Source organism: Melospiza melodia, chromosome 3 (genome assembly GCF_035770615.1).
Source record: "Melospiza melodia melodia isolate bMelMel2 chromosome 3, bMelMel2.pri, whole genome shotgun sequence".
Classification (NCBI taxonomy): Eukaryota; Metazoa; Chordata; class Aves; order Passeriformes; family Passerellidae; genus Melospiza; species Melospiza melodia.
In genome coordinates, this window is record NC_086196.1 from 130,500,559 (window position 1) to 130,517,658 (window position 17,100).

General features: G+C 39.4%; 1 protein-coding gene across 1 annotated transcript in view; it reads right to left on the bottom strand.

The window, feature by feature from the left end:
* Positions 1-7,027: 7,027 nt before the first annotated feature.
* Positions 7,028-17,100, bottom strand: part of SIM1 (SIM bHLH transcription factor 1) — a 51,268-nt gene continuing 41,195 nt past the window's right edge. The window contains exons 10-11 of the mRNA XM_063153069.1: positions 16,173-16,578; positions 7,028-13,549 (exon numbers count right to left, since the gene is read on the bottom strand). Of these exons, the coding sequence (XP_063009139.1) occupies positions 12,819-13,549; positions 16,173-16,578 (1,137 nt within the window). The 3' untranslated portion in view covers positions 7,028-12,818. The remainder of the gene's footprint in view (positions 13,550-16,172; positions 16,579-17,100) is intronic.

The following is a 17,100-nucleotide window of genomic DNA, read 5'->3' on the forward strand; positions in this document are numbered from 1 at the left end:
TTTCACTCTCTAAGGTCTGGAGTCTTGCACCTAGGATTCCATCTTCTGATGTTGTGAAAAAGAAAACTTATGCCTCACTTTATTTGAGCTGTAGCACAGATGGTCTCTTGCTTCTCTGCAGCATCCTACTTTTACAAAATTTTTGAGAATTTAGATTCACAAGTGGTTGCGTGAGCTTCATTCTCTCAGGAAATTATCACAGCTAGAAAGAGAGATTTTGAGATTTTTTTGCTGGAACCAGTCTGTACAGCCTCACTTATCTCAGTGAACTGAAGTGACTTACTGAGAAGCTGAGTGCTAAAAATAGATAGTAATTAAAATGGAAATATTGGGCTGGGCAAACTCCACCTGAATGCTCTCTCTCCTCTGCACCTCCTTGACATACAAATCCAGTGTAATTGAATTTGAATTAACTATTCATGTGTTCATAAAGTAGCATGTTTTTAAGTGCGCATTAAAAACAACACTTTAAAATAGTCACTGTACATGTACCCTGTAATCAAAATGCAGCTAATCCCTTTAAGGCATAAACAAAAAGTTCAGTTCTCACTCTTGATTTTTGGATAGTATTTCTGTAACAGCGGCGTTCTGGTGCAAAAAAAACAATGCCATGAAAAAAATGGAAATGCAGTTTCTCTGTTTATTTCCATCACCTTCTGATAAACTACCAGGATATGCTCACAGTAATTTGCAATTTTATGGAGTATCTGTATTTTGCCTATCCCTGTGAAGCCATTACCTAATCAAGTCTTACAAAACCGGTAAATAAACTCAAACCAAAATGATCTATTGATATTGTTTGAAAATGATAATGTTGAATAAGGTCTGCTTAAAAATGTTTCCTGTGATAAATCACAATTTGTTAAAAATTCAAATGAATGTTTTTAAAAAACAGAAGCAGAAAACAGAGAACTTCAGTCCTTTTTGTCTCCATAAATAGTAACTTCTTCAATTAATCTGATTCAGTGCATTAATCGAACATTATTGATTGGTATACAGAAAATGTGACGTGGTGATATGGCTGGTGAGGGAGTTGTTTAAGCTATAGAAGTCTTTAAAAAATTCCCTCCCGCAGCCGGGTGATCTCAGGTGGGATGTTAAATGTATGCTCAGCCACTGGTTGCAAGAAGTCACTAAAGCAAACACTGAAGCACCTTGGTGAAGGCAATTGCAGCCTCAATACTCTCAACTGACAGTTCTGCTCAGTGACCCTCTCCGATCTCAGAAAAGGTCTTTTCAGATTCTCGGTCTTGCTGTATTGATTTCAATCAGCAGCTTTTCCTAAGAGTCCCACTTCAAAATAGCCCTGCCAGAATTTCTACTCTCTAACCCAAGTTTTATCTCGGGGTTTTTGTTCACATTTGACATCGTTCAGACAAATTACAGGAGAGGATTTTTTTGTGTGTACTTGTTTCCCTACCCACATTTTTTTTAAATTATGTTTGTTCCCAACACAAGTAAATCTTTCTGTTTACTTATGCTTTCAGTCGCTCTATTGAGGGAGGTACACTGAGCTGCCTCAAGTGTTGTTTTCAAAATGTTTTTACATTTTTGGCCATGCTTCAGTGGGACCAAAGTATTTCTGTCAACAGCTTCATTAATGCCAGGATTGTACCGCAGGCTCTCGAGCACTGGAGGCAGCCCACAGAGGCTCTCACCGCTCAAACCCCGTGCTTCCCTCTCATCCCTAACAGAGCAGCAGAGGCTTTGGTGGCCCACACACTACAGTGGCACAGAGACCAGGCAGCTGCTGCTCTGCCCCAGGGCACAGAAGTCAGGGCAGAAGGGCAGAAATTCAGCCCCAGCCTGGCTCTCCCCCATGAGAGGCTGCCCCGCATCACCAACGGCGCTGAGCAAAGCACACGGGGGAGGCAAAGTCACTTGAGCCCTGTTTGCACCTCCTAACTTCTATAGCTCTAGGCATAAATTAGAGCAGCCTAAAGGGCTTTTTGAGATTAATGGTCAGGGAGAGGGGAACGAGTATTTCAGACAGCAAAAGAGTTTCAAAGTTTTTCTCGTTTGCTGTTGTTTTTTTGTTGATGCTTTTTTTAAATTAAGAAAGCGATCAGGAAATCCTCAGCAGAAACTGAGAATGGGTTCCTGATGTCTGGATGGGTTTTGCCAAAATCCGTTTCAAGGTTTACTTAGAGTAAGCTCAAATCAGGTTTCCATATGGAATTACTCCGTGCAGCAATCTGACCTAGAGCAAAACTGAACAAAGCTGAGATTATTTACTAAACTCCTAAACCACTGGCTGCTTTGCATCTCTCCCACACTGGATCTAATTCCGTAAGTAAATAAGCACATCTTAAGTTAAAACCCCAAGTCAACGAATAGACCAAATAGTTGTACACAAGGTAGGCTATTTCATGACACACAAAACATAGCCATGGGTTAACATTCAAGCCTGAATCTGTCTCAAAGCTTGTTGGCACCTGCAGTTTAGCATATTTACTGCTGTAGCCAAGAAGATTGATTGCAGGAAGCCAAAGCTGTTCAGTAAAAGAAATAAAAATAAGAATCAGCTGTTTTCTATGAGCAGCCTGTCAGATAACCAGCCTAATGAAACCATGAGCATTTCTCTTAAGCTCAAGAAACATTCATGCTGAAGAGGGTACTGGAGTCATTCTAATACTTTGCAGTTGTTTTGGAGGTTAAATAGAAAGCAGCACAGAAGAAAGGCTCTGCCTTTATGATTAGAGAGAAGTCAGAAACATAACATCAAAATGCACAGTTGTGCCCTTGATGAAAATAGACTTAACACTTAGGCTGTATTTTTCACCTCACTAGTGTTCTCCAAATTGAAAACACAAAGGATGCCTTTCGCTGGTATTCTTCAAAAAAAAATGGCACAACTGTCCCACAGAGAAACCAGACAGACAAAACACAGTTCTGTTTTTGTTAAAATTATTCATAACCTGATGAAATGTCCTGTGTCAGAATCAAGAAGCTTCAAATGAAAAATGCATCTAACTCCTGTCAAAACTGTCTAAGCTGTTTGCAGTCTCGGTTCTCCCCATCCTGGGCTTCAATTGGATGCAATAGTAAAAGAAAAGGAGCAAAAGGCTCAGCAGACAGCAATCCTAATGTCTTTTGACAGGACACATCACCAATTTCGAAAACACTGACATTCACACTTGGAATTTTGGCTAGCTTGTACCCACCAGCACAGTGTCACCAGCTCTGGCAGAGCATTCCCAACAAAGTTGCCTTACCTGGTGCACAGAGGCAGGAGTCCACTGGGCAAGCATTTACCCTGTGTGATGACAGTAATCTCTTGCATCTTCACTGAGTTTTGCTAGATGATATAGGAGAAAATGTATAGTTTCACATCTTCTGATACCTTCTTCCTTGGTTTTCTTACCAGCTGTGAAGATAATAGCACAGAAGAAGGGTGGCAGCCTAATGTGCTTTACCTCATAAAATAGACAATGCTAATGTAAAAAAGTGGTTTTATATGGTGGTGTGGTGCTCACTGTTAATTCAGCTCTCTTGCCCTTGAAGACTCTCTACAAGCTAGAGGGCCACCTCCTTTTCCATGGGATGAACAGGCAGGCAGGCAATCATGGTGGGTAGCAGAAATCAGTGTGGCATCAAGGCTGCTCTAGCAGATCCCAAGTGTACAGACAGTTCAGAACTACCTCAAGCTTCAAGGGAGATGGAAGAAGCTATAGAAAGATTACAGCTTGCCCTTTGAAAGTGAATGAGATTTTCTCTGGAAATGTATCTTGAGGGGAAATTGAAAGCATCCAGCTTGAAAAAGTGCCTTAAACTCTTATCACCATATTCTCACATCTCCTTGTCAGAAAAAGTAAAAAAAAAAGATGAAAAAATGTAATACATTTGATAACGTACAAATTTATCTACTTGGAACAGATCATTGACATAGCTTTGAAATATGTCATACTAACAATTCCTAGCAATATTGCTCGATGTGAAAAGTGGCTCCCATGTGAAATTTACCACCTGATACACTGGGCACAAAATCATGGAGCTGAAAGTCAGTTGAAAGCTTGAAATATGCTGACACTTTCTGGGTTCTATTTTCCAGGTGTCAGTTTCTGCTCTGCATTTTATATTAATACTTTTATTATAGAATACTTTTATTTCTAGATTTAAAAATGGTGTAGATCAAAAAGGAAAAATACAGATAACATGACAAAAATGACAACACTGATGATAGTTCATGATAATAATGTATAAATGAAAAATAGTGATGAGATGAACAGCAATTATCAATGTTTAATTATTTGCATGTTATTTAATGCGCATTTAGAAAATGATCCAATTTTTAAGTTTCCCTTTCAGACGCACCTGGTTGTAGCTTTTGTTGTTGTTTTCAAATACAGGTGTATGTTCTCTGGTTTCAGTTTTCATCTTTACCTTCTGTTTGCAGGCCAGAAATGACAGCATTTTGCAGTGCAGCTAAAGTAGCTTGCATATTTGGTATGCTGAAGGCATCTATCATCTTTTGTCTGTAGATTTTCTGAAAAGTTCATCACCTCCATTCCCTCAACCAGCAGCTTTCTTGTAGCAGAACTAATGCCTGAGAGAAAAGGATTGCAGGGTCCTCAGAATGACATTGACACCAGCTGCATAAAGGAGGAAAATGGAAAAGGGAAAGCAAGTAATGGAAACTGTTGCTATATAGCCATTTTCCTCATCAAAAGCAACACACAATTTTCAGGATCAAGAGAAGAATCTAGAGCTGAGCAAGCTAGATCACAGACCAGGGCTTGAGGCAGAAGGGAGGAAAGGGAAATAGAACAGGTAATTTCAATGAAAGACAAAATCAAGGTGACAGACTGTGGGAGAAAGGCAATGACAGACTGTGATAGAGAGAGGTGTCTGCAAGGAAGAGAAATCTTGGTAATGGTGAGGCCAAGCTCTTTCCATGTGTGCCCAGCCTCGGCCCTGGCCTGGGGACCACAGTCCAGAGTGCTGCATGCATGCATAAGCCATGTAGTCCATCAGGCTTTGTGGTGCGGTGGACAGCCCCTTTCACTCACACAGGCACACAGCAGGCTATCTGTGACCTTCTGACAGTCAGAGAAGGTATCAAATGAAATTGCTGATGCTGGAGCCTCTGATGGCCACCATATGTGGATAGAGGAAGTTCCTGATGGAATTGCACACTTTTATGACAATGGCCATGACAGCAGATTTCCTCAGTGCAGAACAACTTGCCAATGAGCATGGAAATCAAGAGCGAATGGACGCCAGTGGGCAATAGCCACCTTCAGGCACCAGAAAAGAGACTGAGGAGCAGGCAGGGAAGGGGCAGGACTTGAAGTACTCAGACTTGAGGATGACACTCAGATTTATTGCAGTGCTTTATATGAAGAAACTAGGACTACTCTTGTCCTAGGGAGGACAATGTGGTCTCATGACTGCCTGTGGATATTAGTGTGGGCTTCAGAGAGAGTGAGGTAGGCCAAAAAAGGACATTTCTGAAACCCCTCACCTATGAAGAGAGAAGAAAGAAAAGAAAAGAAAAGAAAAGAAAAGAAAAGAAAAGAAAAGAAAAGAAAAGAAAAGAAAAGAAAAGAAAAGAAAAGAAAAGAAAAGAAAAGAAAAGAAAAGAAAAGAAAAGAAAAGAAAAGAAAAGAGAGAGAAAGAGAGAAAGAGAGGAAGAATGAAAGAGAGGAAGAGAGAGAGGAAGGAAGGAAGGAAGGAAGGAAGAGAGAGAGAGAAAAAGAAAGAAAGAAAGAAAGAAAGAAAGAAAGAAAGAAAGAAAGAAAGAAAGAAAGAAAGAAAGAAAGAAAGAAAGAAAGAAAGAAAGAAAGAAAGAAAGAAAGAAAGAAAGAAAGAAAGAAAGAAAGAAAGAAAGAAAGAAAGAAAGAAAGAAAGAAAGAAAGAAAGAAAGAAAGAAAGAAAGAAAGAAAGAAAGAAAGAAAGAAAGAAAGAAAGAAAGAAAGAAAGAAAAAGAAAGAAAGAAAGAAAGAAAGACACTTGGCATGTATTGCGCTGCTGAACAGCATAGTTTGGTGAAAAGATAATGCCATTTCCTACCTGCATGAGAACCAGGACCAAAATCCAGGCCAAAGAGAGGGGAAGTGCCTAAATTAGCCCAAAGGAAATGCCAACATCATGAATGCAGTTTAAACTTCTAACTCAATGCTGCAGCATATTCCCTGAGACTCAAAACTGACTCTTCTGTGCATCACACCCCTGATGCTCATGCACTTGCTCTGTCTTGTGAGTGGGAAATATGTGGACAAACCCTTTCTCTCCAGAGAAAGCTGCTCTCTCACCTGACCATAGCACCAGTGTCACTCTCTGAGACCATCTGTCTTGCATTTGTCCCCAGCAGGGAAGAGACTCAGTGACAGTGTCAGAGAGGACAGGGTTTGATGGCTCAGAAACTGCCCTAGAAAGTAAGATCTGTGACTAGGAACTCGAGCCAGGAAGGACCTAAAGCCCAGAGCAGGCAAGGGTTACAGCAGCTCAGATGCTGCAGGCTGGCTCCTGTCACTCTGGGTCGATTGAGATATCCAAGGCAAACCCTCAGGTCACAGCCAGCTCGCAGGCCTGAGGGCAATTGAACAAATCCTGACCTGTGCCTGGGTCAGAGCACTGCTCTCTGAGCACACTGCCTCCAGCACCTAATGGGCATCATGCTCCAAGTCAGCAAGTGATTTAGCTGAGGAATGGGGGTACTCAGGATGCCTTCAAAAAATAAGGGAGATAATTCACAAAGTAGACAAATAATCTTAATTAAGTTCTTCCTTAAAGAATAGTATTTGAGCAGATTGAGGCATCTTGAATGAGGTAGCAGTGTCTTATCAGTGTCTCTTCATAGCTGATAAACTCCATTCAAAATTCAGGGAGCATTTAGGATTCACAGGAACCAAAATAAATTACTTTACCCTGTCCCCTCCCAATGCTAAGAAATACTCTCATTAATTAAAATTAATTCCTGAAAATTTATGCTATATAGGACAATCTTTAGTTTAAAAATCTAGAAAAAACAGACAAAAATTGCATATTGGTAGCTATATTTTAAACAAACAAAAAAGATCTTCACATAATAAATACATCTTATGCACATTAACTTCAAATTTACTTCAGAAAGCTATTTACAATATAAATAATTATAAATGGGAACACTTTGCAAGATATTGTTGACATAACTAAATTATATTTTCTACATTACATTCCAAAGGAAAACTACAGATGTTATGCTACAATGTCACTAGACCCTTTACATTGCAAAGCATGGTATTTGAAACACTGGCAATCTGAGTCTTTTTGTCCTTAAATGTAACCATTGGTTTAAAGCAAACATTAAATTCTTCATCATGTCTCAAGTGCTTTCTGTTTATTAGATTAGTATATTTTATGCATTGAAATATTTACCCTGGGAAAAAGTTGCAGTGCCCTAAACATACTTTTTCTCATAGACTTTATTTCCTTAAAATGTAAAGGTGCCAACATTTTGTATTGTGTGTAAAAGATTGTTTCTTACACTTTGAAACTTCCCAATGTATCAGTAGCTGAAAAGGAAAATAATAAATGCAGTCCAAATTGCAATAAATAAAAATGTTTAAAATTATATTTGGAATCCTAGAACAATAGGAAAGATTGAGAAATTTCTGTGAGAGGGGAGTTAAACAGGGAATGCAACCAGGAAAAAAAAAAATCTTTTTTCATCCTATATTTGATCTTTCCTTTCAAATACAGCTTTATAGGTGGAGTCATAAATTTACTCTTTTCAAAAAGGGATATCTTCCTAAAAACTTAGAGCCAGATTAATCCACAGAACTCTTGTATACATAAGCTAAATGCTGCAGTGAAGTTTAACCTCACAGCATTTTGATTTTTTTATTAATAAATGCCCTAAGGAAATGTGAAATTGAATCACACTAGTACTCTCACTGTTTTGAACAGAGGACTATTTCATTTTTCTGGTCTTCAAAATAACAACTAAATCTTCAGCTATACCTCTAGAAGACTTTCAAAACACCAAACTGAAGGGTTACAGAAATCTGGGGTATTTTTTATTTGCTTTTTTTTGTTGTTGTTGTTGGTTTGGGGTTTTTTTTTTGCTTCTCAGTGCACAGAGCTGAAATATTTAACCATCAATACTAACTGCAAATAAAATAGTTTATGCTCCACACTGTGGAGTTATCTGGAGTTAAGCCAGTATACCTACAGGAAAGCATTTGCATCCATCATTGTTCCTAATAACAAAGCCTGTACTGCCTTAAGGCTCTTAGGTGCTTTAAGTAAACTTGCAACTCAAGGAAAGAGCAGGGCCTGAATCCATTTGCTGCCAGCCATTAACTACAGCCACCTTAAAATAGACATAGCCAGGTCTGATCCTGGAACTGTGTGCTGTAATCCCCATTACATACAGGTTTGTATGCAGAGGGTCTGAAACCAGCACACCTGCCACAGCCTTGTTCCCTGACTGAAAGGTTGTCTGGCCTTTGGAACATCCAGGCTGATTTTCTGGGGTGGCTGTGCCTTTCCCAGAAATTATATGCCACCTTTTGTTTTTTCCAACTCACTCAGCATGCTCACATAAATGAACATATGGTGGTTAACATACTTAGGGACATTAATGAATAAATGCTGCATGTGTAAAGACAAAAATGAGGTTCAGATAACAGTGATTAAAGGACTTTAAAAGAGCAGAATTTCACTGTGTAACCCACGGCAAAATTGCAGACAGATCAACAAAAGCCAATTTTAAAGCTTAAGAAATACTTTTGGGGCTCTTCAGCTAGGAGAAATGCACTCATTTTTTCAGAACATAAATAACCTCTTTTATAGAAACACAGCCATTAGAGTTATTATCTTCCATAGTTCCATACTCACATCTTGAGGTTTAAGGAAAACAGAATTACAAAACAGCCCTCAAACCTATTATAAAAGTCAACTTTCCTCCCCTGGCACATGCTAAGTAGTACCTTAATCCACAAATATTCCCATTTGAATAAATGGGACAAATTGCTGAGTAAGGTTCTTCTTTCAATTTGAGAATTGCTTTGCAAATTTGTCCAGAATCACAAACTCTATGCCCATGGGGTGAGGTTTCATGTAAAGACTAGGGGTTTTTTTATTTCATTAAACAAAAGAGATGTACTAAGTTTGTAATGCACAAAAACCATAATGCACCATCCACTGACATGAATAAGAAATTGTTTGAAAGAGCTGTGGTCACTCTGTATTTGCAGTAGTTGCAAAATATTAATTTTGTGTTAATAGCAAACCAGTATAGTATTAGAGAAATGATGCAATACAGCAATTTATATTGTTTCTATTCCAAAACACAACATATATATCTTATTTAAAATTATAACCTTTAGCTAATGTGATACATTTAAAACTTATTTGCTTCAAATGCTGTGCATTTTTCAATTTTGCAAGATATTTCTTCCCATCTGATTTGGGAAAGGGAGAAAGATAAAAAAAGAGATGATATCCTTGAAGGATACTAAATAAAAATTTGAATTACATAAATATGTAATGGAAAAAATAAGCTTTATACCATATTGAAAAGCACATGTAATATGAGCTGCAGAGATATTATATGCTATAATTAAGATTGCAGACTTGCTTTCATGTAGCATGAAGCATGCAGAGTCTATGTTTGCAAAACTCAATGCTTTCTGTCAATTAAGAAGAAATTCCTGGCTATCTAAAGAAGCAGATTAGCAAACAAGCTGACAAAAGACATCCATCTCCAGCATACTCTATTGAAGTGCTAAGGACTGCTGGTTGCTGGAATCCCATGAGGAGAGAGAGCTTCAGCCTTTGCTTGTAGCACAACATGGCTGCATGTAGAGACATCTCTACTGATTTATCCCATTCATTACAGTGCATTTTTTGCCTTTGTAGTGGACTGGAGCTATTGAAAATATGAATAAATAACTACAGTCTTGGGATCACTGTAAATAAGGATGGGGGACTTTTATTGCATAGCACACAGGCCTCTTTTCCAAGGTAAAGTCCTGCAGCATCTTATGCTGTGCCTGTTGGTCTTATAAGTCTTCTATTTTTCAAAGGTGCCTGTCAAATGCAAATGCAGCAGTCACCAAAGTGTGGTTTCCTGGCCACTTGTGGCCTTTAGACCACAGCCAGGGAACTGCAGCTGGTCTGCAGAACTCCATTGCCTTCTAACTAAAAGCTTGATAGCAAGCTTTGTGATCCCAAGGAATTTGAGTGCTGAGAAAACCCCATTCATTCAAACAGTTTAGGAGACTCTTTTGAAGTACAAAGTAATATTGACACTTAGGTGTGGTTTTATATGTACTTGTAGGGATAGTGTGATACCATGTACCTCTATTCTAATTTGCTTTGCAAATTGTATTTTAATACTGTAAAATGAGACTCCAAGTACAAGTTTATTCATATCATTCATAGGAACAAATGAAATAAATATGTATCCAGAACTAAATTTATCAAAAATACTTTCTTATTCCTATGCTTAAGGAATATATACAATTGTTGGGCTGAAAGAAGTCCATTTTGGTCCATTTCTTCCTCTGAGTTAACAGTTGTCAATGCTTTTCTTCCCTTCAATTATTTGCCTTGTTGTTATCTTAAACAAATCTCTATCTGCTTCTCTTTTTGACCTTCATTATCCATTTGGCAATGAGTCAAATAAACTTCTTGCCAAATAATTTTGTTCTCATTTTGCCTTTGCTGTCATTCAGTGCCCTGTCCCTCATTTCTGCTGCTAGTTCAAAAAGTTTTAGACTATTATTTATCTCTCCTCTGTGCAGTTTGGTGCACATCAGTGACATTACCCCTTACTCCTTTCCCTTACAAAGATGACAGACCCAGTTTATTTAAAGCTTTTATTAGATCTTTCAGTCTCTTTATCTTTTGCTGAGCTCTGCTCCACCTTATTGTTACGAGGTTTAGATAATAAAGACCAGACTGTGTTGTTCTCCCTTGTGTCCAACGTGCATTTCACCAGGAGCGATCACACTGCAGTCAACAAAGGTTGCTTCTGGAGTAAGGTACTACTCAATTCAAGATTCACAATCTGCTTTGGAGTGATCAGGACTCTACACAGTATTCCAAGTTCAGAGAGGTAATTTCCTCTGCTTTCAAGTACGTCTCTACTTACGTGGTTTATAATGTTATTATTTAGCTTTTGCTTCTGATTAATTTTATTTGGAAACAGTATTTTTAACCCACTCATAGCATGCTGGTTTATATTTAGTCCCATTGATGACTCAGTCCCATATGTTGAGCTTCTGAATGTTACAAATTAAGCTAGTCTTAGAGCTAATCTCATTTTAGTAACCACCTCAGGTCCCCTTTCCTCCACATTGGCATAAGAGGGAGCAGTGGTCCCTCCTGTTGCACTCAACTTTGGGATCATATAAATGCCATACAAAAAGGATGGGTCTAGCAATTGTGACTACAAATGCCCTATTTTACATTTTTAGCATATGTTTGCATTTATTCTTTTCCAATTAATCAGTCTCTTTGTTCATGAGGTTATTAAACATTTTTAAAAAGTTCCTCTGCCTCTTTTGATGTCTTGTATAACTCCAGGACAGGCCTTGATATACCAGCGTTCTTAATGCAATTTAATTCCTTGGAACACTGATTTCCCTCTACTTTTTTATGTACATATGGCTGATTTTAATATCCAAAATATTTTCTGATATTCATTAAATTATCTGCTGCAATCAAGAAGAGAATTTATATTTCTTTATCAAGGTCATGCCTGTTACTTCACTGAGTTTCAGACAGAGTAGTTATGATATTCTATACTCTCTTAATTTACTCCAAAACTTTATCAGAAGTTAGACAAACTGCCAAAGAGTTTTTACCTATTCTTGACTCATGTATTTTTACATTTATGCAACTGCATTTGTATTTTACAGCAATATTTCTATGATTCTATTGAGTTCCTTCTGTGTTTTAAATTAATTCTTAATTATTCAACCACTTTTCCTTATTTTATAATTATTACTAAATGGCATACTTAGCTACAGGGTGAAGTGTTTACCTTGGACCACTCCTAATTCCAGTCTATTCTCCCTGTTTCTCCAAGCAATTTTTTTCCATTTCACTCCACTAGCCACCATGGGCAACCTTACAAAAACATGAGAACCATCTCTACAGCAAGACAAGCAAGCCCTTTGTGTTTCTCAAAACTACAGTGAGAATACCCCTTTCTTTTTAATACAGTAGAGGTAAACATTTGACCATACTAATCATAAGGACTCTTTTCAAATCAAGCATATGTAAATAGCTATGTTTGTGAGTACACAGGGACACAACAATTCGAGGAGTTCTCTCTTCTTTCTCCCTTTTTTGATCTTATATTAGTCAGCCACGGATGTTTTATACCATACAGGAGCATACCATACTTGGCCTTTGGGGAGTAAACAAATCACCAGAAGTACACATTTTGTTGTGTATTTTGAAGGAACACATCCCAGCTTCCTGTGTAAAAAGAGTGCATAGCAGTTCTGTTGCCTGGTACCTATGCAGTTCAGAAGATCTGCCCTTGGCAGTGTTTCCAAACAACACCTCTTACACAATGTGGATAAACTGCTCTGCCACAGGTACTCCCTGCCTGAACCTCTTCTATCCTTCTCAGCATGCATGGCACCAACTTTGCATTGAACTCCATTTACTCTAACCCTGCATGCCAGTGCATTTGGTTTTTTTCCTTAAGTAATGTGTTTTAACTAACTTATCCCCCCAAACCTTAGGTTCTTCTTTCTAGTGCACTGTGGTATGGGAAATGCTGGTAAGGACAAGGGCGTGAAAACATAGAATATCTTCCAATTAGATCTCAAAGGTTATTTTTTAAAGCGCAAAAGTTTTTAGAAAAAAAAACGTCAGCTTCCATTGGTTATTATAACAGATGTTCCCTTGTGTCCTTGTGCTGGATCTTGCTGCATCCTTAAGTGAGAAGTCACATCAAAGTGAGATCCATTACAGCCTAGTGAATAGTTTCTAATTGTTTCAGTGTCATATAGATGCTCCAGGGCATATCCAGTTAGTGTGTAAGCATGCTTATCAAAGTACTGCCTGTGGGAGCTGTAATAATTTGGAGAGGCTGCTGGGTGATCTCCTTGGGTTTGTTGAGGAGACATGTCTGAATGCAGGTAGTCCTTAGCAAGTACCAAACTAGATTTTGATATTCGGTCAGAACTGGGGCTGCTTATCCTAGACAGTGCTGTGGGGCTGTTGTCGTAGTCATTTTCGTGTGGGCTCATGATCTTCCCATCCCGCTGCTGGATGTGTTCACAGGGAGGAGTGTTGGCAACTGTTGGCACGCGGCAGACGTCCGCCGCCAGCTGCTGCTGAGGGTAGCTTGCAAAACAGATAGCGTGCTTCTTCCCTGTGCCATTAATGGACACCAGTGGGTCAGGAGTGGTTTTCCGCAGCTGTAGCCTGCTTTCTTCTTCTTTAATCATTTGCTGGGTGGCTCTAATGAGAGTTTCAATTTTGCTGGGCTCATGCGGACTGTTCTGGTACTGCTCGGTACGGTATCGGTCGCCTGACTCGCTGGCAGAGCCAGGATCGGGTGAGCTAACAACACTGTCCTCATCCCAGTGTCCTCTTCCTAGGAAAGAGAGAAAGGAGACAAGCACTGAGGTTTAAGTGATCTTGGAGAACATGAATCTGAACCTAATTCCACACACAGAAAATCAAGTCAGAGGCAGGTCATAACAGTCAGCAAAAAAGACCCCTTGCTTTTCAGTGACAAACTCTAGTTTCCAGTGTCTCCACTTGAAACAAGCAACACAGCTGATAATATGCAAAGAGACCTAAGCACCTCAGCACAGGTATCTGGTGTCGCCTGATATACTCTTGGGTACCCAAGTACCTGGATAATCCCTGCAGGTATGGAAGCAACTTGAAAGCAACTCTTTTGGAGCAGCTAGAGGCCAGGCAGGATATCCTAGGGCATGTCAAAGTGCCATCAATGCCAGTGTTCAGGCCCCTGGCCCCTTACTACCTCTTTGCACCAACAAGGTCGGTCTGAGTGGATTGGGTCCATAGTAAAAATAAAAATCTCAGAGAATTACAGGTGTACAACATTCCAGCCCTTCCAGGAGTTAAAACAGGGACAGCATTGAGAAATATCTTGTGGTTATGTTGAGACTTGATGCAGGATACACAGCAATAAATAACCACAAGTGGTAAGGGAACTCTTCTTCAAAAGCTCAACAACCCATAGCTGTTAGACCGAGACCCTGTAAAAATGTGATGTCATATCCCCATGCATAAATATTTGTTTTTGAAATGGGAAATATTATGGCATTCTTACCTCTCTTAAAAAAATAAGGCCCATATACATATCAGAAAAGGTGTTCAGCTTGCAAGTAGCTGAAAGGACAGAATCATACCTGTCAGTCCTCACCAGAAAGAAAGTGAGTGGCCCCAGAACCTGAATGGTCAACATTATGATAAAGGGCTTGATTTGCTGAGATGCTTTCCTGCAGGAGGGCCTGTGTGGGACTTGCACGTGCTACTTATCAACGCCTCTGCCTTGGCACACATGAAGTCCTCTTTGGGGATGAACACTTTGGGTTGGCTGACCGTACTCCTCAAAGCAAACCCATTTTCAGACTAGCACATGAAGTTTCCCCTGTTTTGTGTTGGGTCAAGGCATACAGATCTGTTTGGGTTGCAGACCAATACCATCGCATTGCAGAGTACACTAGAAAAATCAGTGATGGGCTTTTGCAAGAAAAATATCCTGCCACTGCTGAGGAAGTACTGCACTGTGGGCTATCATGAACATGAATTTATCCTTCACATTCTCATTTGGACCCAAAATGCCAGGGCTAGTCAGATTTTTCCCCCAAAGCTACACGCAGACTGAAGACCTACTGAAATATGTAACACTTGACATAAAAAAAAACCGAACAAAACAAACCTGCAGCATCTGAAATTACAGCAAAGTCAAACAATACACTATGACCAAATTATGTTACCCATTTGGGTTAATTATTCTTGATAGAGATATGGAATTAATATCTAACACTTTTCCATTTGTACCTCACTATGATATTTCTGTGTTCAGCAAGAATTATCATTCATAAAATTTGCCAACAGGTTATCATAATTTGCTAGATTCTCTTTATTTGAGAAGAAAAAGCTAGAAAAGCTCAAACAGGGCAGTCTCACAGGAAAAGTGGAGAACAGTTCTCATCAGCAAAATTTTCTGGTTTTTCCTCTGGTTCTATTTCCTGGAACTTGCTATTTAATAATTTTTTCTAATCTCAACATAATTTTCCTCAGATTGGAGCAAAACAGAACAGCTTTTTTTGTTAACAAAGCCTCGTTCCACAGATCAATGGAATAGTACTAATATAATCTGCTTTTATGAGTTCTTTAGAAGCAACATTTGTTTTGATAGACTCTTTTGTGGAAAAACTTTTTTTTTATCTTGCAGCCATCCTTAAAACCATGAATTCTGACCTTAGGGCCTGCTTCTGTTTTCCAAGACTAAGCTTATAATTTTAAAACCAAGGACCTTTTGGACTTTTCCAAACCCAGTATCAGGCTTTCACTGTGTTTTTTTATTAGCTTCAGCCTCTGAAAATGTGCTAATGCACTGAGTTTGCAACCTGTCAGAAACTAAACAAAATTTCAGGCTTTGTGCTGAAAGGATGGAGAGATTCAAATTGGCTAAAAATTATCACCGAGGATAAATGTCTGAAACCAAAATCTACTGTCAATTTTAATAGCCAACTTTAAATAAACATCGACTCATGCAGAATCTAATAATAACCAATAAGGAAAAATGTCACTCAGAGAACAATTTTTCCAACAGCCTTCAAGATTTTTTAATATCTAGCTTGGATTTACCTATAATTTTTTGCTAAATATATTCCATCTGAATTGTCTTGATCCTAAGTCTAATAAAAACCACTCTTCTATCAAGTGAATTATTTTGTTTATATTTCTAAGATCATGCTTAAAATCTCCTCAGTCACATTTTTCCACCTTAATTTCACAATGAAAATAGAGCAAAACTATATTTTTATTCATATAAACCAGACTATAAAATTCTGCTCTGCTTGAATTTTAAGTATCATCTCCGCAGATGTGATCTCTCAGACAAGCACATACACCAAAAGCATCTTATTTTCCATCTTTCACATAAACAGCTGTGTCTCTGTCATGCTGCTTTAGCTGAGACGGTGTCGCTTCTGCAAATCCTTGTTATGTCTTACCATGAATCCTGTGCACTGACGTGATGTGGGGCATACTGTTCTCATACGCTTCTCTGCTCTCAGGGGACGACTTAGTCAGAGGCAAGGCTGAGCGAGAGCCCCACCAGCTCTCCCTTCCCGGCTGCGGCGTGCCAAGGAAATAGCGGCCAGCTTCGCATCTGCCTCCCTCACAGGTCTGGCTGTGGAAATGCCTGTCATCAGCCAGCCTGGAGTGGTCCAGGGCAAAACCGTAGCAGAGCGCGCTGCGGTCTGAGTACTGTCTGTAGGCACAGGAGACGTCGTGGTGCTGGGAGCTCGCTCTGTCCGCGGGCTCCAGCAGCTGTGGGGAGGCCGTGTCGGTCAGGGGGCTCCCACCCCACTGGCTCTCGTGGTCAGACTCGGATCTCTCCGTGTGAAACCCGGAATACTGCAAAACAGGAGAAGCAGCACGGGAATTACCACACCTGGGTGAAATCTGCACGTAACTGCACTGGGGAGGCAGGGTGTGTATGTGACAGTGTGTTTTTTGTGAGCGTGTCTGCACCTTCTGATTGGGCTCCTGGTCCTTTCCTGTACAACACTCTGTAATGAGCTCGCAGATGACAGGACAGACCTCATGAAAATCTAAAACATCCCATGTCGGCCCTTAACAGCCATCTCCTTTATGATGTGTAATATTAGGCTCAGAAACATCAATGTTGCAATTCAATATATTTTTAGTATGTCCAGGTTTTTCTTGTTGCTTTGAAAGCTGTGCTTATGCTCAGCCAAGGTGCTCCAATGCACTTCAGCAAAACACTTCCAAAAGGAACTGAAATAACACTGCTCCTGGAGCATTCTCCCATGTCAAATTGAAACCGAATGTACTTGAAGGATTTTTTCTAAGGGTTCACTCTCTTTTTCTCATATTTTGTTTGTTGATATTTTTTTCTTACTTGGAGTTGTATCT